Here is a 24499-nt window from a genome sequence, read left to right as displayed (position 1 = left end):
GGACCCCAGGGGGAAAGGACAGGATGGGGACAAGCACAGAAGGTGTGGGGGACAGCTGGATGGTGCCATTATCCATGACCTCCATTCCCTACCAACCCACACCAGAACTGCACGGTAACAGCACAACCCTTCATCCAAACCTCACACAGCTCTGGGAACAACACCTGAGCCCTGAGAGCTGCAGCTGCAGCCCCACTGATTCTAAGGAATTCGAGGATGTCACAACAGGTAAGTTGCTCTTTCCTGCTCTCCAGCAGCTCCATCCACACCCAAATATTTTATTTTCAGGCTCAAACTCATTCCATCAATCCACAGTCACAAACCACATGTACACCAAACAGCAGGTTTGCAGGGCAAGTGTTTTATTTGAGAAGTTTGAGTTCACAAGCAGTTCCCAGTGTGACACAGGTTGGTTTGTTCACATCCACAAACACCAGTGCATTTGCACTTTGCTCTTTGCTCAGACCTACATCTTCCAGCCATCAGCTGCAATCCCAAACTCTCCTGTTCCACTTTTAGAGTGTTTTAGTTCTTTTCCACTGCTTTAGTTCTGTTAAGTTTTATAACCAACCACGACAGATTCCCCTGATTCAAAGGAAGCAGAAATTTTTCACTATTTGTATCATATTTACAGAGAGCAAAGTGCATTGTTTTAAACCAATTACAACATCAAATTTTAAACTTAATTAAATCTTTATAGCACAACCACTTAAAGTTGAGAAAAGCCTAAATATATCTGAACAATTTTGAATATAATATTTTAGTATTAGTCATGCCAACCATCTGAAGTCTGAATACTCAGGTCACTCTTACCCAAATCTTCTAATTCATGTTTGTGGGACTGCACTTACTTTTGCTCTCCTTTCCACTTCCATTAAAACCCCCCAGAGTCACTAATGTATTCTAGCTCAGATTGTGCACCAGTATCTTTGCTGAACACTTTCCTCCCCAAATTCCCACTGCCTGTGTTTTCTGTAAAAATAAAGCAGAAGGAACAACAAAACCCCCTACAAATCCATCAGATTTGACACTGTTCCTTCCATCACCCAGCGGTGGCACAACAGACCAGCTTTGCCCACTGCACTTGTTTTCTAAAATTGGAAACACATCAAGCACCAACCCACCCAGCAGCCACAGGTGCTTCTTCTCACCCAGCCACAGAGCCTCCCTCCCACACTTTGCTTTCTTTTTATAAAGTTATTTAAATATGTTACTACTGTAGTACAACACACTGAAATATCACAGGAAAATTATGAAATGCTATTATCAACTTTGAGTGGTAATAACCTACTTCTGAATGTACAGTTAATTATCAAGGAACTAAACATCCTTCTAGAAAATACCTCTGGAATTTCAGTTATTACAGCAAGGGAAAAATGAATGTGAGTAAATTACATTAAATTAAAATAAATATTAGAAATATTATTAATTACATCTGTTTGCCAAATGCAGCCAAAGGGCCTTGTCTGCTCATTAAATTAAACAGAGAATGTTTTCAGATTCACAGAATCTGACTGAAACTTTGGATTAGGACATTTGACAGGGAAAAGGAAAGGAAAGGGAAACAGAAGACCATGGAAATATTCATGGGCAAAGGGCTGGGAACAGACAGAAAACAAAACCAGAACTAACAAGGGCAGACACCAGAAGTTGCTTCCAGCAGCACTGTCCCACAGCTGCAGCTCTCCATAACAAAGTGCTGCTGGAGCAGCAGCAGGACTGGGCAGATGCTGCTGTGGAACAGCTGAGGTGAGAGAGCAAGGGCAGGCTGACTGCTGTGCTGCTCTCCAGGCCAGTGGAGCCTTGGCAAGCAGTGCAGCCCCTTCCTCCAGCAGGGAGGAATTGTGCAGGGAAACTAGTGCCCAAGTTAAAGATTACAGGACTGCTCTTAGTTAGTGAGGCTCAAAGTGCATTAAACCTCCCCCATATCAGGTGTTTTACTCACTTCTGAGTTTGTGGTACTTGGGATGAGCAGGGGCTGCTCATTCCTAGGGGACTGTGGCAGAATTTCTCAAATTACCTGGTTACTTCAGAAGTTTCCTCATCATGTTTAGGGTAGAGCCCCTGTACCCTGTCCCAAAATGGTTCCAGTGGTTGATGTAATTAAAGAGCTGATACAACTTGTTCCGTTTCTCAAATCCTGGAGCTTTGGGTATTTTACTGTGATAGGCAGAGAAAAAAGAGCTGCTGAACCCCCCAAACATTCCAGCAATGGCCAGCTCAAATTCTGAATGGCCATAGAAGCAGGCAGGGTCAAATATAATCGGCCCGGCGTCGTCCTCAGCCACATTCCCTGCCCACAGGTCCCCGTGCAGGAGAGCAGGAACAATCTCCACATCACAGAACATTTCAGGAATCTTTGGCTGAAAAAGCAGAAACAGACATGTAACAAGATTTGGAAGAAAATAAAAAATAAAATAAAGTGCTGTAGCATGATAGAGCCTGAGGTGGCCAAATGCTGCCTGTGTTCAGCCCTCATGGACATTGATGGCAACAAGTGCAAGCCAGTGATAAATGTTCTGGATTGTTCTCGACAGAGCTCAGCAAAGCATTTAATTCACAGTCTAGTATCAACACCTGGTACTGATGTATTGTTTCTAGACATGAATACTGTTGGCTGTCATGAGAAATATAAAATGATTTCATTTAAACTAAAAAGTTTCAATGGCAGAAAGGACTGCAGTAGCATCTGGACCAATGAACAGAAGAGAGGGGGAACATCCCTGGTGTCCCCTGAGTGCTGCATGGAACATGGCCTGAAGCAGCCCCAGCCTGGGCCAGGTAAAATACAAATCTGTCCAGGCAGCAGAATTTCACCCACTTCATAACACCAAGCTCTTAGGATTTACCACATTATTATTATTACCAGCTGTATTCTCAGAAATAAATGTTAATGCTGAATTGCAGGGTTTTTTTCCCACTATCAGGAACTCTGTTCAGCTGACAGTGTTGCTGGACCCACTGTGAAGCTCATCCAGACCCTGCTCTTCACTCCAAGCTGTGTAAATCCCTTATAAAACACGTTTACAGTCCCACTGATACACAATTTCTGAAATTCTAGAAAACAGATTTAAAACATGGTTCATACTTTCAGCTGTGACCAGAGTTCTCTGGCTTCTCTGTCTCCATAATCTTTCTCAATCAAATCCAGCTGAGCCTGGAGCCGGTGACGGATGAAGAAGGATGGCCAGTCACTCTGCCACTCATTCTCCTGGGAAATACAGCACAGGTTTGTCACACACAATTTCAACACATTCATTCAGTGTTAACAAGAGAGATCCAGTTAAAACATTCAGTGCTGACACAATGGCCTGGACAATGTCAGTGTGACCAGTGCACAGCAACATCAGATGTTTTGTTTTGGAAGTGCTGCTCCCCACCACACCTTGGTGGGGCTCTCTTTAATATAAACTGAGATTCTGGCTATTCTCATTCATTCCCATTTTTTAAATGTATCTCTCTCTAGTGAGATCATTTCAGTGTTCAATGTCCTGTTTCAAATCTTTCTGGAAATGCAGAAGTATTCATTCATTTTCACTGGGTAACACATTTCTAATTTGGTGAAAAGTTGTACTTAGCAAAGAGTTTGAGATACTGAAGGTTCATTCAGTTGTTGTAGAATGAAATCCTGACATATGCAGAGCCAGAAAATAGTGGAATTATCTCCAAGAGCCCTTTCCAATGTCTCATGAGACATTATATGATGAGGTTCATCAATATCCATATAGTAGGGGTTAATAAAAACCCAGATATGGTATGTGAAGGGACACTGATTTTTTAAAATATCACCAAGCTAAAGAACCACCACTTCACTCCAAATTCTCACTGAACCCACCATGCCTGCTGGCCACCAGGGAACAAAGATGGAACAGGGAAAGCAAAGCTGTGGTCAGAAAGCTGCAGCCAAATGGAGCAAGCTCAGGTGTGAGGAGTTTACAGACCTGGCAGTGCCTGTTGGCTCTCACAGCCGTGGAACAGAACCATACCTGTGGGATATAACCACAGCAAGTGGCTGTGTGGAATCCAAACTTATCCACAAACTGGGCCTCGGAGTGACCAGCTCCTTTTCCTACAGAACAAAAGAAATATTAGGGGATTTGGGATCTTTACATGGTGAAGTTTGCAAACACAGAACTTAAGGCAGGAAAAATAACTTTGAGCAATAAGTTACACTTATTTCATGGCAACAACCCTTTCTAAAGCTGGAAAGCAATCTTTTGGACTTGAAGATGGAAATGGAGGCATAGTCAGCCATGGTCAGTGAGTTTGCTTTGGATGAAGGAGTTGGACATTCAGGAAAGGAGCACAAATACAGAGTCACAATCTGCTCTTCTTGGACATGTTGTCATTAAATGTAGCTTGGGTTTGATTGACAGATTATTTGGGACCTGCCAGTAATTTGGTCTTCACTCAAAAATAATGGATTATAATTTGTCTACCCCTAAGAGTCAGACCCAGTCCACTCTGAAGTCATGGGAACAATACAGATACAGACTGGCACTTCAAATTTTAACAGTACCAAACCAAAAATTCATTCTTTATATAGCTGATTTCTTTTCATTTATGCTTTAATTCATTTTGAGGAGCAGTAATTTTGGAATATTTTGCTACTTATTAGAGTTCAAAAATGTAATCCCAAGCATCTTTAAAGGGGAGCTTATTTCTGCATTTACCAAGGGACAATATTCTGTAATCAGTTAATTATCTAAACCAACAGCAAGAAAAAATAGATTTCTGTAAGCTCAAGAACATTTTAAGAGAGCACATGACAGTGAAGCAGAGTCCAAATTGTCAGTTTGACTCAGGAAAGTTGAAAGCAATGCTGCACCACAGCCAAAGGAGTAGTTTCCTTTTTGGTTTAGTACATCACATCAATGCTTTACCAATTGTGCTTCCCTCAGTTCTCAGCTTCTCTCCAAGTTTCTGGTTATGAAGATGAAGCTCTGCTATCTGCTCTCCCAGCTTTGAAGAGTATCTGTAGGATCAAACAAACCAAAATGAAATTGAAATAATTGAACAAATATTATACAGAAGAAAACCCCTCCATTAAATACGACCAAGGCTATTTTTGGCAAACATACAACCTGAATCAATTTCACAAGCAAATGACTTGATAACAGCTCTGAAGACAGAGATAATACTACAAATACAGTAATGCTCTTGCAAGGAAGGTAAAGAGAACACAAGGCAGTATAAACAGAAAGGGCAGGAGGATGGTGTGCTCCTCCTTATCAGCCATACACGACTCCTGGATTCCATGTTCAGGTTGGCTGGCAGATGAAATGCAGATTCATACAATCCTAACTTAATCACGGCTTAAATCATACTGGAAGATTCTACAGAGACAACAGAGGTTTCAAAGACCAAAGCAGCCTGTAAGGTTAAAGAAACCTGTTGGGCTGGGAAAAGAAACTCCAGTGAAAAATCTCACGAGAGAAGGGTGAGACAAACTCAGCTGTGATTAAATTCAGTGCAGCAGCATCTCAGCACACGTGGAGCAGCACACAAATGAGCAGTGACAGCCATTTCTAGTGCAGGAAAAGCAAAATATGGACAAGGAGTGTGTACACACACACACAGATACATTCACACACAAATATATTTTTTTAATATGTACACAGATAAACACTGATTTCAACAGAGAGGTCTGTTTCTGAGAGAATAAAGCAACTCTGCTCAAGAAGTTTCCTGGCTGACTGTAAAACATTTTAAAAAATGTGTCCCAAAACACAGTAAAAAGAGGTGCATGGACATACTTGTTGAGGTGCTTCATCTTCAGGTACTCCATGGCAAACATGGCTCCTCCTCCAGGCAGGTCAATCACTTTGATGGGCTGAGGCACTCTCACAATATTGGTTTTCTGAATGGCTTCCAAACTTGCCATTTCCCCTTCAAACATTTTTCTAGCCTGTCAAAGAATAAGAATATCCTTGGGCTAAACGATGGATGTCTCCAAGTAGTTTTGACAAAGTGGCAAGGAGTTCATTCCTCTTGATAAAAGGAGAGAGCTGCAGCAAGACTTCAGTCCACACAGGAAGACTAAAGGGCCCTAACCCTAACTGTTTGGGTTTTTTTTCCTAAATTCATTCCAGGGTTGTAGGATATGTCACATTTCACCCTGATTTCCAGCTGCTTATGAAGACCCCAAACTACCTGCATGCAACAGCATCTCTGAGGATAATGTGGCCACTGCTAAATGAGGTAACAGAGCCCTTAAATTGGTTTTTCTTTCCCCAAAGGCCACTGGATGGAGAGAACAGTGCAAATACTCAGCATGTGCTCTGCATTTTTGAAGCAAAGGTGCTGTTTTTCACAGCAGTTTAGGATGATTTTGATATGGATAAAGCAAATTTCTGATGCACTGTGGTGTTAGAAAAAGCAATTGAGTATTCATTTAGTAGTAGAGAAGTCAAGAGTTTGGCTTGAGAAGCTGCAAGAGTTTTACTTTTAGAAATGCCAAAAGCAATGGGGATAGTTGAAATTTCTGTAGCTTTAAAGATAATAGTGAGTTTCAGCACTGGCCCCTGTTTGTGCCCTCCCATTATCAATCCTCCCAACTGGAACATGAAAAGGAATGCAGTGAATGCAAAGTCAGCTCTGGGCTTTTCCAAACTCCAAGTACCACAGTAACAGCTTTGTGCTTGGCCTCCTTTTTTACAGCAATTACAGCTCACTCCTGCTGTTGAGGGTTATCACATTGCATTACACTGCATTTCACACTAACCAAACCTGCTACATTAATTCTGGATATAAAATACACACAGCTTTAAAAAGAAAACTCAGAACTGAAACAATTATATATTATTAACGACCAGCTGCTTTTAAAATAAAAAGCTATCTCTATGCAATCATAAGATCTGCTGGCATTGACCTGAGGTTTGTGGTTGATTTTCACAAACACCCGTCCTCTGTCTGTCTCATAGGTTTGGCCTTGGCTGATGCATCCTCCCCCAGAGCTCCCCAGCGCCTTCAGGAGGTTGGTGTTCAGCTCTGCCTTCAGGATCTTCTCCATGGTCATTCCCAGGCTGCTGCAGCCGCTCCTCTGCTAAACGTGCTGCGAAACAGGATTAAAGGTCTGGGTCCTTCTGCCACTGTCACTCTGCGATGAGGTAGGAAGGGCCACCCACCACAGAAAAAAAAAATTTAAAGAACACAGCTAAAAAAATAGCTCGGCCAGAGAGAATGTTTCAGAATGCTTTGCTTGCTGTGGGCTTTTATAGCTGTACATGAGAAATAAAATTATTTATAAATATTTGCTACACTAAACCGGAGAGATTAATTCTAGGAGAGGTGGGACCTGGGGCCTCTCAGCGGTGCTGGAGCTGCTGGTATTTGTAGTTTGGAGCCGCTCTAAAGCTCCGGGATCGCCTGTGGAAGAGCGGTTTTAGGCCGATCCACTAGAGGGAAGCTGAAGACAGCCCCAGGAATGGCCACAGGCGCTGCATCGGGGGCATTTGGTGTGAAACCCAAAGCTTCAGCCCAAAGGGATGTGATTAAATCCGCTAATCGGCAGTGTGGGGTGCGGGGAGGAGGATGAGCCAGGCGGGGATCCCTGCGGAAATTCCTGCGGTGCGGACAGTGCCGTGGGGACGGGGAGATCCCGGCCGGGCTGCGGGACGGGACCTGCGGGCACAGCGCCGGTGAGCGGCACCGCCGGGGCCCGGTGTGAGGGCGCGGGGCTGCTCCCGGTGTGAGGGGAGCTTTTTCCTGCAGCGATGAAGGGCTGTTCCCGCTGTGAGGGGGCTGCTCCCGGTGTGAGGGGAGGGTGTTCCCGGTGTGAGGGAATGGTTCCTGCAGCGATGAACGGCTGTTCCCGCTGTGAGGGGGCTGCTCCCGGTGTGAGGGGAGACTGCTCCCGGTGTGAGGGGAGCTTGTTCCTGCAGTGATGAAAAGCTGCTCCCGGTGTGAGGGGAGACTGCTCCCGGTGTGAGGGGCCAGTTCCCGGTCTGCTCCCGGTGTTATGAGGCGCTGCTCCCGGTGTGAGGGGAACAGGTGCTCCCGGTGTGAGGGGCGGCTGTTCCCGCCGGAATGGGGGCTGTTCCTTCTCTGAGGGATGCCGTTCCCGGTGTTATGAGGGACTGTTTTTTAATACTTCGGGGAATTAATTTGTACGTTAAATAGTTTCCTGTAAGAATAAATTTCATTTCATACCACTCTGTGAGAAAGTTCTAGGAGACAAATGCCACAGACGCTGTGGTGAAAGAAATTACTTGAAGAACACTATTAAAAAAAATTAATGTTACTGGAAAATAAATCCTTTCTTCAGATTCTTTAGAAATTGTTTCTTTAACTGAGGAGGGTTGGCTTTATCTTCCTTTAGAAGAATTTGAAGAACAATATACATGAATTAGATACCATGAATGTGAACTCAGCCTTTAAGTGTCATATAAGGCTTCTGACACAATGTCTACAAAATTGTTACCTGAAAGGTGGAAGAAAAACTCAAGCTAAGTCTTTAATGTGTGAGGGGATTGTGTGACTCCTCCTCCTCAGTAATAACAATCCTTTGGTGCAGCTTCATCCCAGTTTCCTCTCAGCGTCCCCACTGCTGTGAGATACCACCAAGGGTCTGTGATGTTCCTCCTGGATCAGCACTGTGACTGTAAAAATTCCGGCCAGGAAAGTGCCAGGGTAGTGCCGGACCTGGAGCAATCAGTGCATCAGCTTGAACAAAAGTGCCACCAGAGCAGTCTGCTCTCAGGGAAAGCCCAACCCGCAACCCCCGCGCGGTGGAAGAATTCCTGTGGGCTCTGTCCCGGGTCCGAGCAGGCTCTGCCCGCCGGGCTGAGCTCCGGGAGACGCTGGGATGGAGCTTCGGGGTGCTGAAATTGCCGGCAGCTCCGCATCGGGGTTAAACCTGCATCGGGGACACCCAGAGTTTAATGTATGCCCGCCCAGTGCGGGTGCAGCAGGAGCGGTTCTGTGCCATGCACATGGCTGTGTTGGTTCATTGCTGCCTAATTACACCGAGCAGCCTGAGCCCTCTCTGTGATGTGCAGCAGGAATGCCTGGCTGGAGGGAGCGTGTCAGTCCCCAAGGCCAGAGTCTCTGCTCCTGCCAGCCACGATAAACACAAGGCAAGGACAGGCTGGAGCAGCACTCGGGGCTCCTGGAAACGCCTGCAGCAATCCCACACGGATTAAAGAAAGCCTGGGGCCCTGGTCGGGCAGAAGCTTTAAATCAAGCAAAGAGTTCATTTCACATTACTCAGTCTCTGGGCTGCCCGAGGAAACAAAATCTCATGAAGATGCCATGTGATTATTCCATTTTACACCCAAAGAACACTAAAGCAGATGCTCTGTGCAGGGCTCCGGGCTGCACCGAGAAGCTGCGGTCACCTCCCAGCAGAGTGCTCACAAACCCGGGACAAGGCACAGAGCGAGGCGGGCCAGGAGCGGAGCGCAGCAGGGATGGGCAGTGGCGGGGCTTGGTGCGAGCACAGCCTGGGCTCCAGCTCGCCCAGCACTCGTGGAACAATCCGGCGTGGAAGGGGCCGCACCAGCCTGCCGGTCCATCCTCCTGCTCCAAGTAAAATTACTCTTTAAGTCCAGGGCCTTGGCTCCCGAGAATTTCCACTTTTCAAGGCGTATTTGTGATGCTGGTTGTAGGGTTTGAGGGTCGGTTTGGTTTGGGTTTTGTCAAGTCAGGGAATCCCAATTTTAGCGCGTTCCAACCGCAACTGCCGTGTTTTCACTAGTTTGACGTGAAAGCTTTTACCAAACACTCCTTTGGAGCTGGGAGGGGCCTGGGCCACCCGTCCTCCCCTCCGGCCCGGCGGTCAGTCCCGGTCAGTCCCGGTCGGTCCCGGTTTATTCCCGGCACTCCCGCCGCCATTCCCGCGGCGCTCGACTACTCGGCGCTCCTGCCGGCGGTGGCTGGGCTCTGCGCTCGGCAGCGGTGCCTGGCGGGGCCGGAAGCAGCGGCCGCCTGGGCCCGGCGGGACTCGGCCGGACTCGGCTCGGCTCGGCCCGGCTCGGGCGGGTTCGGCTCGGCTCGGCCCGGCTCGGCTCGGCCCGGCTCGGCCGGGTTTAACTCGGCCCGGCTCGGTTCGGGCTCCCGCGGCGGGGCTGAGGCGGGCGGGCGCCGCCATGGTGTGAGGGGCGGGGGCGAAGGGGCCGAGCCGGAGCCATGAACCTGCTCCCGGCCAACCCGCACGGCAACGGGCTGCTCTACGCCGGCTTCAACCAGGACCACGGTGAGGCTGCGGGCCGGGCCCGGGTGGTGCGGCGGAGGGGCGGCCTGCGGAGCCGGGCCGGGCCGGGCCGGGGGCTGCCGCGGCTCCCGAGCCCTCCCTGCGGTCCCGCCTGTGCCCGGGGCTGCCGCTGCCCCGGGGATGCCCGAGCGCGGCGGTGCCGCTGTGCGCGGAGCCGGCAGGGCGCGGGTTCGCGGTTCTCCCCTTGTTCAGCGCTGTGCGGCCGGGTCTGCGCCCAGCGCTTGGGAGAGTGCAGTGGGTGAGGGGACAAGGAACAGCCCGGCCCCAGGAGCGGGCTTGCTGGGGCTTGCTGCGCTTGGCTGCTCGCCGTGCGCGGCTGCTCGCAGCCTGTGCTGCAGGGGCTTCTCTGGGAGCTGCTCAGCCCTGTCTCAGTCTGACTACCCCGCGTTCAAATGAGTGGTGTAACTGCTTTTTGCTTTCTTTTTACCTGGTCTGTGTTTGAAAAACTGTGGTTAACTCTGCTAATCGCACTGGCAGGCAAGCACTGGTACAAGAGCCCCTGTGCATCCTTGGCTTATCTTTCCCCTTTGTTCGAGGGGAAGGCCTGCTCCAGAAACAGGGTGCCTGTTCCTCCTCCTGCTTTGGCGAGACAAAAATAGCACCAGTCTTATGAGTAAGTGTCGTTTTTGTGGAATAAGGAGTAGAAGCTCATCATTTTGTAACATCCTTTTGCCTTAACAAATCATATTCTTGCTTAAGACACTGTTGCAGCCTCTGTCGTTGTAGGCTGCAGCTCATGTACCTGTTGCTGACGCTGTTGAAGTCGTGTGTAAACATGAATTATTCTGTTGATTTTAGTCAAACGTCTTTGATGACATCTTGGCAATAGCTCATGAAGCAGCTAATGAGGTGAGAGCATCTTGGCAGCTCTCTTCCTCCTATCCCATAGATGTGAAAAGAATAGAATAGTTTGTTTCTCAGCAGCTCTTATTTTCATCTTGCCTCTCCAACAGAGATGGAAAAAGATTTTTGAGCATGAGGTAATTTCAGATCTGCAGGGTCTGTAATGGGGCAGTGATATTTGGTGCTTGGCCTGTGGAGCTGTGTAAGAAGAAAAGTTTCTCTTTTACTGCAAAATGCCTTTAGATCATCATTTTAGTGTAAAATTTGTTTGTTACAAAGGCTTCTTTAATTCCATAGCAATAAATGCAAGACATCCCCATCCCCCTTTTTGGAATATCCCATCCAAAGCACCTGAAGGAATTTGTCTTGGCAATCTGTGAGCTGGCAGTATCCATGTCCCATCCCACCTCACCTGGCCAGGCAGCTGAGTGATGACAAAAACCATGAAGAAAAAGCACAATTGGCTTTTGTTTGGCAGCTGCTGTCAGGAACGATGACTCTGCACTGTGGTAACTCAGTGACCTTTATGAGTTTAGGGCTCCTGTAAGTGCTGAAGGGCAGCTGATGTTTGGGCACCTGGAGGAGAGCAGAGGGAGGGAGAGCTCCTGCTTCCTTCCTGCTTCTGCCGGAATAGAACGTGAGTCACTGCAGTGCTGGGGCTCACAGGTGTGGGTGTCTGCACCAACTGCCACAATAACCTGATTCCTCAGGAATTTAAGACTGGCCAGTCCCACAAGGGTGGGAGAACAGGAGGAACCATCCAAGAAGTGTCTCTGGGGCTGAGTCTCCCTGACTGGCAAGTGATGCAGCAGCTGTGCTTGTTCTGCCATGGGCCTCCCTTGCTCTCACTTGAGTGATGCTGGTTTTCTATCTGGCGCCTTTGCTACTTTTAGGCTTTAAATTAAAAACAAAGAAACAATGTAACACAAGGAAATGGAAGTTGTCAGTTGTTTGGAGTCAGAATATTCTGATTTTATCTTCTTAATTTGGAGACTGCGAGCTCCTGATTTCAGATCCTTTCCCAATGCTTTGAGAAGGACACTAAAGTGCTTCTCAAATGAAGAGACAAAACATCATAATAAGTGGCCATACCTGTAAATTGCTGACAGATTTCTCTTTTGTCACTGTTGCAGCCTAAAGCTACTTTGAAAACTGAGCTGTGGGTTTGTTTTGGTGTGGAAGCACTTTAGTGTTTACTCTTCTCCAGTGGGCTGGAATGCTTTGTGGGACCCCACAGTGTTGGTAGGGTCCTGTGCTCTTGGCTTTACACAGCATTTATGGTGCCAAGATAAAAACCACCATGGCAGAAACTGCTGGACATCATCACTTCCCTGTGCTCCCCTGCTGCCACTGTGGGACCTCACACCCCAGAGCCTGCAGGTTTCTCTCCCCTTCAGCCTGTGGCATCTTCTGGGCTGGTCCTTCATTTAACCCTTCCTTTTCCTACAGATTTGGAGGAACAAAACTCACCCTGGTCTCACTGGCACTGCTGGCAAAAAGCACTTTTACTGTAGGAACAAGCACAACTATGGGTCAGGGCAATAACTCTGTAATCATTACATTTTTTTAAAAAAGTATCTGAGTTATCTTTTGTCAGTGGCTTTTCAGCTCATCTGTCCCTTCTTGAAAAGAGAGGTGCTCTTCTTGTGGAAGGAAGTGAACCTAAGGAAGTGTTCCCTCCTCTGACAGCCCCTTCCAGCTCTCACATGGCTGTAGCCATCACATTTGTGATTCCAGTGGAGCAGAAATCAGTCAGGTGGGAATCACCAAGCTTCAAAGCTGTTCTGTAACCTGGAACTGAAGCAGGAACAGAAATCTTCCTTAGGGTTTTCTTCTCTTGTTTGACTCAGGGGTTGCCGTGCCTGAGAGCTTCATATCTCTGTGGGCAGTGATCAGCCACATGGGGAATTTCACTGTTACTCACATCCCCACGTTCTGCTGTGTCTTCAGTTGAAAATGTGGATATTCCCAAGGCATTAAAGCAGCCCACGTCTTACTCATGAGGTTGGTCCTGCAGAAAGCTGTAGTGGTGCTGCAGGAAGTGTAAAGTGTGTGTTTGATTGCATCAGGAATGCTGCATTTGGGTTGTTAGGAGCTTCTGGGATCAGCGCAACTCAAACCTTGCAGCACTTTCTTACTGGGAACTGCTTCAGCATCCCTGCCCTTTGGCTTCCCTGGAAATACAGTATGGGAGTAGAAAACTGTTGCTGGAAAATAATGCTATGGATCAGCTGTGAGGAACAGATCAGTTCTGTCCTGTACAGAATGCTTTATGCAGAGGGGAAGGTTCCATTGCATTTGCTCCCTGGCTGTCCCAGTGCTGTGTAAGCTCACACTCACACACCCAGCTGCCAGAGCAAATCACTGCTGGGGGGGAGGAGAGAGAGTCAGCAGGGCTCATATCAAACCCCACTGCAGTATGGTTGCTAATCCTGCTACAATTCATACATTCACTTTATCTACTTTGTGTGTGTGTTTATCTCTGTAAACAAGAACTTTTGGACAGGGTGCAGTTGTACCTGGGATTCTTTCGGGTTAAGGGCACAGGTTTTTGTGTTTTCTTTTCTTCCCCCACATGCCCTGTGATTGTTGGAGTATCGAGTTTGGGGAAGGGTTCTGTTTAGACAGAGCTCCTCAGCTTTTATTTGAGGGCTTCAAATCATTGCAGTACATAAGAATATAACTAGAGTAACTGGAACTTACATTCCAGTACCAGATCCAGAGATCTTTTACTGGATTTTTGGTACAGTCCACACAAATTGTAAGCAGCCAACCTGCCATCAGGCTGCTGCCAGTGACAGCAGCTTTTTGGTGATTATCACTGCTCTGACTTCACAGTGGCATGGCTTTGTACCAGTGCCTGTGTTCACCTGTTAGCAGGGCAAGGAGCAGGACAAGGGACTGGCAGCTCAATGGATTCCCCTACAGAAGCACATGCACACTTCTGTATGAAAAAGTAACTACAGTTATTTTTCAGAGAGTTTTAATCTAGCTTCTGCTTATGTCCTGGGCTAGACTTCAGCTATTGGCATGTAATCATTGGCATGGTCCAGCAGTCAGCTCTCGTTGGCACAGCTGGGGAAGCTGTTTGATGAGCACTGTGCTCTGGAAACATCCACAGCAGAGTTGCAATCGTGAGGTGAATTTGGATCTATTAAGAAAGGAGGGAGCTCATTTCATAACTGTTGGACCATAAACATTAAGATGCTGGTTTCCTGCACTCTGGTGCATGGCACAGGATCCAGGTGGGTTGGGAAATGGTTTCCTTTCCTTCTATTGTTTTCTTATCTGCCTAAAACCAATACCAGGACATTTCCACCAGGCCAGCATAGAGGACAACTTCTGTGGAAGATTTCCACTTGCCATCACTAACAGAGCCTGGGAGTGCTCTTCAGCTGGAGTGTAACCATGCAATTGTTGAGCAATGCTTTCCTAACCCTCTGGCTCTTGCTTCCTTCTTGAGTGTATCTGGCAGTTACTATATATGTGTATATATATGTGCTTTTTACCACAGGATGCTTTGCATGTGGAATGGAAAATGGATTCCGAGTTTATAATGCAGATCCACTCAAAGAGAAAGAGAAACAAGGTAAAACACTTACTTATTACACCATGCTGCTCTGTGTTGGAAGCTCAGCCTTCTCATTTTTTCCCAACTGATTCTTGCTCAGCTTTCACTCTTCCATCCCTGGAAGGCTTTGAATAAAGCCTCAGGAAAGGCAGCTCCAGCTGCTCCCACAGGGAGCTCTCACTCGTGCCATTGCCCGGTCAAAAGTCTCCCTGCTGTTAATTTGCACAGTTGGCTGATGAGGAATTTGTCTCAGCTTCTGGCAGAGTTGTGTTTGCTGTTGCTAATGTTGTAGCCTGAGTAGGAGAGGCATTTCCTGGGTATTTATGAGCAGGAGTCACTCCCTGCAGCCATCAGAAGCTGTTCTGTTCATGTGTGCTGATCTGGATGATCCAGTGTGGCAGTAAGACTCCAGGCTTTTTCCTGGAGATCTCAGTGTAACATTGCTCATACTCAAGAGTATTGTCTGCAAGAGCACTGGGAGGTCAGACCTCTAATGCTCTAAATCTTACCTTCTATGCATGCTTCAAAAATTTGGGAGGATCTTAATGTGGTAAAGCTACTCCTGTGTCTTAGCAGAAGTCAGTGGATGAGCTGTGTTAACAGTGGAGCTTTTAATCAGAAAGCAAACAAAACTGAGTCAAAATATGGGAAACTGAAACTGAGCCATGTCATTCTAATCCTAAATATAGGAAGTGAGCTGCTAAACAGGTTTCCCAGCACTTTCAGCCTGTGGTGAGAAAAGGGATTTAATAAGAGGAAAAATGTGCTTAAACTAACAATTCCTACAAACTCAGGCACACTCTCACTTGCTACCACTGTCAGGATTTTAATCACTGTTCACATGGCCAAAGCTGACAAACTATTTTGTACTCCTAACAGTAAATTCTTCCATAAGCAATATGCCTTGGGACTGTCACTTGTGACATTGTGCTCAAAGAGTCAGGATTAGCCTGAAATCCTGTGGAGTTCCTTGTGAAAACTCTCCCTGCCAGTAGCTCTGGATGGAGATGCTTGCAGGACTCCTGTGGTGAAAAGTTTCTTGTGAGTCAGATTGCCTTTTCCCTGTGGATTCTGAGAGCTCTCACTGAACTGGCTGTGTAGGCACACAGAGATCCTGTTCATTGTTCCTGTGGGTTTAAACCTGCCCAAGACACTCCCAGCTGGAGCTTGTCCATTTGATTTTTCTGTAACCCAGTATGAAACCAAACCTTGTTGCAACCCCAGCTTGTCTGTCGTACATCCAGGAGTTCCAAGAAATTCCCATCCAAGCAATGACTCAGTGCTCTAACATAAATTCAGAACACATTACACATTCTTAAATTGTTTCAGGTTGTCCCTTGTAAATACTGTGGACCTTTTTGTCACAGTGATAACACCTCTCCCTAGCAGAATGTGCTGTCCTGCTTTAAGTGCTTTAATGGAGTCAGGAGGAGGATCTGGTGCAGAAAGGGGCAGTGTTCAAATACAACTGTTCAGGAAGGAAACACAGCACTCTGAAGTGCTGTTGAAGAAACCACAAGGGCTTGTATGAAATCCAAGGCTTTACTGCTCCAGTATTAAGAACTTTCAAGGAATCCACATTCTCTGGTTCTTAAGGGCAGCCAGGGTAGGAAGGTGCTCTTCTTCTCAGCTTCCTGAGAAATGTGCTGGATAACACAAGCTTTTCTTGTAACAGTGGTAAAAATTAGACAGCAATTTAACCCGTTCTGACACTTTCATATGAAATACTTGTCTTGCAGAGTTTCTAGAAGGTGGTGTCGGCCATGTGGAAATGTTGTTTCGTTGCAACTATTTAGCACTAGTAGGCGGAGGAAAAAAGCCCAAGTACCCACCCAACAAAGGTGAGCTGGAGGGGGGAGCCTGCACAGCCTGCCTGGCCCTGTGTCACCCTGCCAGAGCTCCCACAGCAGGCCCTGAGCTGGTGTCCTGAAGGTCGGCTGAAGGGGATGCTGCTGCAGGTTTCAGTCACCGTGGTGCAGGGGGTTGCATCACTGCTGGTGCAGTGCTAACAGGCTGGTACCTGCAGGACTGCTCCAGGCCTGCTGACCTTCTCACAGAGAGCTCTGCAAGGAGCAGCAAGCTTTGTAGGAAAATGTACTGCTCTTTTCAACTGCTGCATTAGTTCTTCCATAACCCTCAGAGCAAACAAAAAAAAAGCTGCTTTTCTTTAGAATGATACGTCTTTTTTGTCAGTTTTTGTGGTTGTAGTTGACCAGCTCCTGCCTCACAAGTTCTAGTGTGAGTGAGGGGTTGATACATAGTGCCTCAGTGCCTTCTGGCTAGCAGGGTGCCTGTCTGCAGCTGTTAACCACTGGGTGAACCTCTTGATCAGACTGCTGGGGAGCTGCAAAGGAGCTGTGCATCTTTGAATATGCCCTGATGGTCTAATGCAATGTCTGCACTGTTCTAGTCATGATCTGGGATGACCTGAAGAAGAAGACTGTCATTGAGATAGAGTTTTCCACAGAAGTCAAAGCAGTGAAGCTGCGAAGAGACAGGTGGGTGCAGCAGAGGGGTCCAGACACCCAGCTTGGCTCTGTGCTCCTGCTCACTTCCAGCTGCTTGCACAAAGAAAAAGATCCTGCTGTAACACAGCAGGTGAAACAAGCTTTTAGGGCCAGGGGATTGGGTGTAAACAGGCCACAGTTTAAGTATACTGCTCTGTGAAGCCTTGGTGAAAAGCCTACAAGACCTCCTGATCCCCTAATGTAGGGAAATATTCTCCTGTGGCTCCTGCTGGGTTTCTAGGTATGAGGGAGTGCAGAAAATTCCAGCAGATCCCTGGAGCAGGAGCAGCTGTGAACAGCTGGAGTCTGTGTATGCGTGGGTGGAGGGGCTGGATAAAAGTGCTTTGCAGGCTTATCATTGCCTGGCTGCTGCAAGGCTGGGAGTCCCTTGTGGGGGAGGGCAGGGAGAATGGGCTGTTAAATCAGCTCAAAGTCTGTGCAGGTCTGAATGAGTGTTTGTGTCCCTGGTTTATCCACCCTGGAACTTCTGGTCTGTTTCAGAATTGTGGTTGTCTTGGATTCAATGATTAAAGTTTTCACCTTCACACACAATCCCCACCAGCTGCACGTCTTTGAAACCTGCTACAACCCTAAAGGTTAGTTGTATGTGTGGGCTGGGGAATGGAAGCAAGTTTATTGTGTTCTTGACGTGCCATTTATCTTCAGCTGCCTCAGTCAGTCCTTTAGAAGTCATTAAACACTTACTGCACTGCAGTCCTGTCCTTTGGAGATGCTTTTGTGTTTATAGAATGGTTATTAGAATTTATAAATACTTGGCCCAGAAAAGCTGTTTCCTGCGCTCATGTTATAGATGTGATTTCTGAAGAGCTGTATGCTTTCTTCTGTAAAGAACCTGTATTTTTACTAGAAGGTTAATTATAAACACAAATTCCAGTAAAGTGCATCATTTCTCTTTCCTAATAGAGCTGGAGGTGCTGAGCAAACTCTCCTCTCCTGTTAAAAAGAGCCCAATGAGCAAAGTGATTCTGTTCTTTTTAAACAGCAAGGCCTGGCTGTGGCTGTTGTTGGGCCCAGGGGAGGGGCTCGGGCTCTCTCAGTGGTGGCAGCAGGAGCAGAGGAGCTGCTGAAGGGCCCTGCAGGGCTGGCAGGGGCTGGAGGAGTGCCAGCAAGGGTGCAGCAAACACTCACAGTGCTGCACGTGGAACAAGGGGTGCAGGCAGGGCTTGGCTGGTGGAGAGGATCAGCTCAGAGGTCAGGGGGGTTTTCTCCACCACATTATTCAGGATTGGAATCCCCATCTCTGAGGGTTTCCATGCCTGCCTGCAGCAAACATGGAATTGCTGTCATGGAGTCCCAGCCTGGATGCAGCTCCAGCAGCCTGACGGACTGACAGGCAGGGGATGCAGGAGGAGGAGGTTTTGTCTTGTGCTGAGGTTTCAGGAATTCTCTTGGCACCCACAGAACACCTGGGATTGGTGTGATTTATCTTAAATGGGCCACAAAACATGACAAAGAAAGAGGTGCCAGTGCTGTAAGTACCAAGTTCAAACACAATAATAGTGTTTGAACTACTGTTGGATGGAGCAGAAGCTCAGATGTCATCTTTGATAAACTCTTACCCTTTCTGAGCTGCTAAGGAGACCTTTTAACTTCTTCTTAAAATAGCTTTGATGTAATGGACTGACTGGGCTGATCTGCAAAACCACCCAGATTCTGGATAACCACAGCTGGATCACACTGAAATAAAGTGATGAGAGCAAGTTAAAATTATGCCACTCCTCTGCTTAACTGTGCTCTGCACTCATGGACAGGGGATGTTTTGGGACTAGCAATTAATGGAGTGGCACTAGTCATTAAAATGAGATTCTGATTTACTCAGAATTATATTTTACAAACTTACATTGGAAAAGTTGATGAGGTTATGGAAATGATCCCATTTTGGTTTTTTTTGTCTTTCAGGTCTCTGTGTCCTTTGTCCAAATAGTAATAACTCTCTCCTTGCATTTCCTGGAACACACACTGGGCACGTGCAGATCGTGGATCTGGCTAACACAGAGAAGCCTCCTGTGGACATCCCAGCTCACGAAGGAGTCTTGAGCTGTATTGCTTTAAACCTGCAGGGAACAAGAATTGCAACAGCATCAGAAAAAGTAAGAATGATGTCCCCTGCCTCTGAGTTACTGTGTGTTCTAGTGTAGTGAGATAAAATAGCAAGTCACATCCTTTGGAGGAAAGACAGAGAAATACCTGCAGGGAGAATCTGCCCCTGGACTGTGCACTCTCAGTCTTTATCTTCCCTGCTCCTCTGGGATGCCCAAACAGCCAAGGGCTGTGCCTGAGGTAGGATTTGTTTTAGCTGGCTGTAGCAGTGATGCCTCAGTGACATTTGAGCACAGCTTGGCCCAAGTAGTTAATCTCTTTGATGTGTTCTTCAAGATTTAAAAAAAAAAAAACCAAACCAAACCACGGTGCTGGGCGGGGGGGGAGCTTGTTTGAATTCTTCACCTTCATTATTTTCTGCTTAAATTCACTCCAAACCCACTGGCTAAAGAAATACTTGTGAATAGTTCAGTTGTGCTGGTGGGCTCTGCTCTGGCTCAGCCCCTGTTACAGAGCAGGACAGGATGGGCTGTCCCCTCACACAGAAAGGGCCACGTGTTCCATGGGGATGAAGAGACAGGACAGTGACAGGAACACAAAGTCAGGGTGCAGATCCCCTGTGCTGGCAGAGAGGGCAAACATCACAGAGCTGCCAGGACATTTGTCTCCCCAGGGAATGTCAGGCAGATGGAGCCATCTCCCTGAGGCAGCACAGCTCTTGCTGCCTTCTTCCACTCAGCTGAAATCAGTTTCTTAAGGACAAGCCAAATTAATCCAAGGAGTCTCTGTTTCACATAGTTCTACTGCCCAGCCTGTCACTCAAACAGTTTAAAAAAAGAAAATGTATCCCAAGTCTCTCTTAAGCTTAATGATTTCATGTCTTCTAAGCAGAGTTCTAAAAGCTGCCAACTCCATTGCTAAATAGAGCCATTATCTGCTGCATTTGTATTAAACATTCCTTGTTTTGCACAGAGAAAAAGTTCAAGCAGCTTTTATTTTCCATCTGAACTAGGAGTCTGAGCACAGTCAGCAAACATCTCAAGCCTGTCTCTTAAATCAAAACTAAGCTATTTTTACCAAGTCTTTCTCTGCTGGGTGGTTTTTTCCTGGTGTGTGACTGGAGGGCTGCCTCTTAACCAGGTGTGTAGCAGGAGCTGCAGGTGGTGATGCACAGCCCAGTGCACACCCAGTGTTGATCAGAGGAAAGCAGCACTGATTTCTTGATCACTTTGAGACACCCTGGCTTGTTCTGCACCTCTGGCTCCAGCTGAAGGAGTTTCCCAGTGCAGTGTTCTGTCACCTGGCTGGGTGGTGCCTCGGATTTGGATCAATACAGATCATGAGCATGTGGTAACTGATTCTTCTGAGTTATGTCAACTGAACCAGTTTTAAGACAAGACCAGCCTGATTATATTAGTGGGACAGAATTGCACAGCAGCAATGAGAAATGCAGCAGTACTGAGGGGAGCATGGCAGACAGGTCCTGGGCACACTCTACACCAGCCAGTGTCTGCAAATCAGGGCCAGGCATGCAGCAGTGCCTTGGAACTGAACTAAAAGAGACTTCCTGAGTCACTAAGTGACAAGATTGTACTAAAGCATTGTAACATTGTGGTGGTGCTGTGTGGGGAAACTGGTGTTCTTCCCCAACATTTAAGAGAGGTCTGCAAATTTACCAAGAAAACCTCTGTAGTGGGTGCAGGGCCATGCTGGTCAGACAAAATTTTAGGATGCATTCACAGATGTAAAGACAGTCTTCTGCCTTTCCTAATACAATGCTTGATTCCTTTCCAAGGGGACCCTCATAAGAATATTTGATACTTCATCAGGGCATTTAATCCAGGAGCTACGTCGAGGATCACAAGCAGCCAATATATACTGGTATGTTCAGCTGCCTGTGCCATCTGTGGGTCTGACTGTGCTGAGCCCCTCAGGGAGGCTGTGCTCCCCTGGCTGCCTCTGCACCTCCCTCTGGGCTCGCTGCTGGAGGAGAGGCAGGAGCTGGGAGCCTGGCACAGCCTGCAGGAGCAGGGACAGAGCTGTGGCTGGTGCCAGGCTGACTCTGCTCAGCCCGGGTGGGAACTGGGGATGCTGAACTTCCCCCTGACACCCAGGGGTGCCCTGCTGCACTGGAGCACTGCTCAGGGGGACTGGGGTGAGCTCAGGGGCAAGGGGAGCTTTATCCCCACACCCTGCTGGGCAGGGGAGCACCCAGGGCACAGGTGGGACTGTCCCAGGAGCAGGGAAACCCTCTGCCCACCCATAAAAACTCCCACTGCTGTGCTGAGCCCCACTGTGGGGTAGCAGTTGGGCATTCTGCCCACCCCTCAGGGCACAGCTCGTGCATTTCCTTCCAGCAGTGTCACAGTGACCACCCCAGTGGTGGCCATGGCAGGGCTGCCCTGCAGGCCCTGTTCATCCCTGGCAGCCCTGGCTGGGGCAGCCCCTGCTCCTCCTGAGCAGCTCTTACCACCCCACCTGCCAGGCTGGCACAGCTGCAGCAGCAGAACTGGCTGTGCCAGGGCTGTGGCTCTGTCCCAGCAGAAATCCTGCAGCTTCTGTGTTCTCTGCAGTATTAACTTCAACCAGGATGCTTCCCTCATCTGCGTCTCCAGTGACCACGGCACAGTCCACATTTTTGCTGCAGAAGACCCCAAAAGGAACAAGCAGTCAAGGTAGGGATGGAGCCATTCTGAAGCCCTGGGGGTGGGAGGGGTCCTTGAGCTTTGAATTCCATTGAGAACACTGGCATGTCACTCAGTAGCAAAATCTCTACGCTGCTGAAAGGTGGAAAAATTTATCTGCTGGGCTGGCGTGAAGCTGCAGATTTAATAATCTCTGGTAATTGCCAAGTCCCTGCTGTCCTTTGAGGGGCTGTGGCATTTCAGTAGAGGGTCAGTGTAGCTTTTAGTGGACCTTAGAATGAACATATGTTGTGGCCACTTTGTTCTACTAAAAATCAATCTTTCTGGCAGTTTTTGCAGTCACTTAAAGCCAGCAAGGTAGCTGTAGTAGTGTCTCCCTTCCCACAAAGAGAAATTACTCAGCTTATCTGATTCTTACTCAAAAAAAAGCCAGTAAAAAGTCAAGTGAAACCTGCACCTTGTTCAATCACTCCAGCAGCTCTGAATCCACCCTAGTCAACACCTTACCAACCTGTTAATGCCTTTTTTTTTTGTTTTCTCTTTCAGTTTGGCCTCTGCCACCTTTCTCCCCAAATACTTCAGTTCCAAATGGAGTTTTTCCAAATTCCAGGTTCCCTCAGGCTCTCCGTGCATTTGTGCCTTTGGAACAGAGCCAAATGCTGTCATAGGTGAGTGATGGAGGCATCCCCAGCTTCTGGCTGGAGAACCAGGCTTTCTGCTGGCTTGGAGGGAGGGAGAGACAGGGCTGAGTGTCCCTGTCATGCCAGAGCTCTGGCTGCTCCCACTGCCCACGAGGGAGGCACGAGGCTGGCACAGCACAGGGCTGGCACAGCACAGGGCTGGTGGCCCATGGGTCACTCCAGAACACCTCTGTGAGTGAAGGGCAGCTTGCACTGGAGCAAAGGAAAGCACCTCTGGCACAGCCCCCTGACCCTGCTTGTTTGTGTTGCAGCAATATGTGCAGATGGCAGCTACTACAAGTTCTTATTCAACCAAAAAGGGGAATGCTCAAGGGATGTGTACGCTCAGTTCCTAGAAATGACGGACGACAAGCTCTGACTGAGGGCAGGGGAGTGCACAGCTCACAGCACTGCCTCGGCCACCCCGCGCCTTGGGGACAGTATCTGAGTGTCCAGCACTGATCCACAAGTTCAGCAGAGCTCATGGAGAAGCCTGGCTCAACATGATCACAAGCAGCTCTGAAGTAGTGGACTACATATGTTTGTTCTCATTTCTGCAAGTATTCATCATTAAAATCTCTTTGGGTTACTGTCACCAACTCAAGTTTTCAAGATGTGGCTTTCGACAAGCTTGTGCCTATTGGGTTTCTCTTTAGTCTAAACTGTGACATGACTGCAGCTCCAAGAGTGCCTGCCACAGGGAAAGCTCTGCAGGGGCTGTCCACACCTCCGGCTGGCTTTAGGAAAAGGGATGTGAAACCAGAAGATTTTAGGCATTGCTTTACTTCCACTGCATGGCTGGGAGCAGGGAACACTGGGTCGTGCTTTCTCCAGCAGGAGTCCTGCCTCCTCCCTGCCCTGGCACGGCTGAGGGAACAGAGAAGGTGACAAGTACGGAGCAAGGGACACCTGTAGATCCAGTCCTGCTCTGACCTGGTGCTCAGGGCTGGGTGGTGGTGGTCGTGTGCCACTGCTGCTTCAGGTGAGGGACCAGCATTGCTCTTCCCAGGTGCCAGACTCCCTGAAGCAGCTGGAGGCACCTTTGGGCAAGGGCTGACCCAGCTGCCCTCTCCTGTGTGAGCACAGCAAGCACCCAGGGCTCCTGTAGCTGTAGAGCTGATTCCTTCCATAATCCAGCAGTTGGTACTGGTGTGACAGCTGTGAAACTGCGGCAGCTGGGAGCTGGAGAGGCCATGGCCCTGTCCAGCACAAGAACTGAACAAGGTGGCAGGAAGTTCCATGTCTGCAATGGCTTTAAACTTGCAAACTTGTCTTTTTTTTTTTTTCCCCTTTGAGCTGTCGCATACTATTGCTGCTGGCCCAGGGACAGGTAGGTTAGACTGAACCCACTGACCTGTACACTGTTCCCCAAAAATTGCTGCCCTATTTCCTGCTGACCTAAGGCACAAGCTCCTAACCCAGAATCTGAGATAGCCCCAAATTTGGCATCTGTGGCACTAAACACTGGGGCAGGGAGGTCTTGCTCTTTGAAAGCTAATTTCACAGATGCTTCAGCCCTGACACTCTGTGACATCAGTTGCAAACTCTAACTTTGACAAGTCCCTTTTAGTGTCATGTAACCTACTAAGGACTAACTTACCATGTTGATGTCAAGGTTGCATGTTGCTTTTATGCGTATTTAACCACAGGAATTGTTTTGCACACTTATTTGTAATATGTTATTTCTTTTAAATAAAAGTGACTAACTTTGCTGTATTCACTGATGGTCACAGCCATGGTTTCCATTGCTCCAGGCTGGGGGAATAAACATGTGAGTCAATAGTGGCTGGTGAAGGACAGGAGCTGAATCTGCTGCACAAGGAAAGGACAGGAGCACATGAGCCACTGCCTGGGACAGGCACCTTGCTGTCTGTCCCAAAACAAGGCCAACGTCCCAGTGCAAACCAGTTCCTGTTCAGCACTTACCTCACCATTCCCTGCTCTGGGCTGGACCAGCAGAAGGAGCTGGGGCTCCTCTC

The 24499-nt window shown here is 47.9% G+C and overlaps 2 protein-coding genes and 1 long non-coding RNA gene across 6 annotated transcripts; 1 reads left to right on the top strand and 2 right to left on the bottom strand.

Annotated features, from left to right (window-relative positions):
* Positions 1-340: 340 nt before the first annotated feature.
* Positions 341-7623, bottom strand: FN3K (fructosamine 3 kinase). Its single transcript, XM_064395712.1, has 6 exons — positions 6872-7623; positions 5757-5908; positions 4884-4975; positions 3987-4069; positions 3089-3211; positions 341-2363 (listed from the first exon to the last, which is right to left on the bottom strand). The coding sequence occupies exons 1-6, from the start codon at positions 7016-7018 to the stop codon at positions 2025-2027; spliced, it is 936 nt and encodes a 311-aa protein (XP_064251782.1). The 5' UTR covers positions 7019-7623; the 3' UTR covers positions 341-2024.
* WDR45B (WD repeat domain 45B) lies at positions 6970-24240 on the top strand. 4 transcript variants are annotated; one of them, XM_064395710.1, is made up of 10 exons: positions 6970-7109; positions 14571-14645; positions 16367-16468; positions 17038-17125; positions 17636-17730; positions 19055-19245; positions 20991-21076; positions 21769-21870; positions 22387-22508; positions 22793-24240. In XM_064395710.1, exons 2-10 carry the CDS (start codon positions 14588-14590, stop codon positions 22897-22899), a joined length of 951 nt encoding a protein of 316 aa, XP_064251780.1. In that variant the 5' UTR covers positions 6970-7109; positions 14571-14587; the 3' UTR covers positions 22900-24240. The 4 variants fall into 4 exon arrangements, with proteins under 4 accessions (XP_064251780.1, XP_064251777.1, XP_064251781.1 ...); XM_064395707.1 differs by lacking the exon at positions 6970-7109 and adding an exon at positions 9897-10195; XM_064395711.1 differs by lacking the exon at positions 6970-7109 and adding an exon at positions 10698-10826.
* LOC135284303 (uncharacterized) lies at positions 16019-19136 on the bottom strand. The gene is made up of 2 exons (XR_010349730.1): positions 18996-19136; positions 16019-18832 (listed from the first exon to the last, which is right to left on the bottom strand). It is a non-coding gene; the product is annotated as an uncharacterized LOC135284303 (long non-coding RNA).
* Positions 24241-24499: the final 259 nt, after the last annotated feature.

This window comes from Passer domesticus, chromosome 20, assembly GCF_036417665.1.
Source record: "Passer domesticus isolate bPasDom1 chromosome 20, bPasDom1.hap1, whole genome shotgun sequence".
NCBI classification, from domain to species: domain Eukaryota; kingdom Metazoa; phylum Chordata; class Aves; order Passeriformes; family Passeridae; genus Passer; species Passer domesticus.
This window is presented reverse-complemented; position numbering and strand designations above follow the sequence as displayed.

What these genes read in the sequence shown, in the direction of transcription:
- FN3K (XM_064395712.1), bottom strand. Translation starts at nt 7,018, where the DNA reads ATGACCATGGAGAAGATCCTGAAGGCAGAGCTGAACACCAACCTCCTG. An exon ending in AAGATGAAGCACCTCAACAA is followed by an intron (nt 4,976 to 5,756) that starts GTATGTCCATGC and finishes TTGATCCTACAG; the next exon opens with ATACTCTTCAAAGCTGGGAG. An exon ending in AACTGAGGGAAGCACAATTG is followed by an intron (nt 4,070 to 4,883) that starts GTAAAGCATTGA and finishes TTTGTTCTGTAG; the next exon opens with GAAAAGGAGCTGGTCACTCC.
- WDR45B (XM_064395707.1), top strand. Translation starts at nt 10,129, where the DNA reads ATGAACCTGCTCCCGGCCAACCCGCACGGCAACGGGCTGCTCTACGCC. An exon ending in CAAGCAGCCAATATATACTG is followed by an intron (nt 21,077 to 21,768) that starts GTATGTTCAGCT and finishes TGTTCTCTGCAG; the next exon opens with TATTAACTTCAACCAGGATG. An exon ending in AAAAGGAACAAGCAGTCAAG is followed by an intron (nt 21,871 to 22,386) that starts GTAGGGATGGAG and finishes TTTCTCTTTCAG; the next exon opens with TTTGGCCTCTGCCACCTTTC.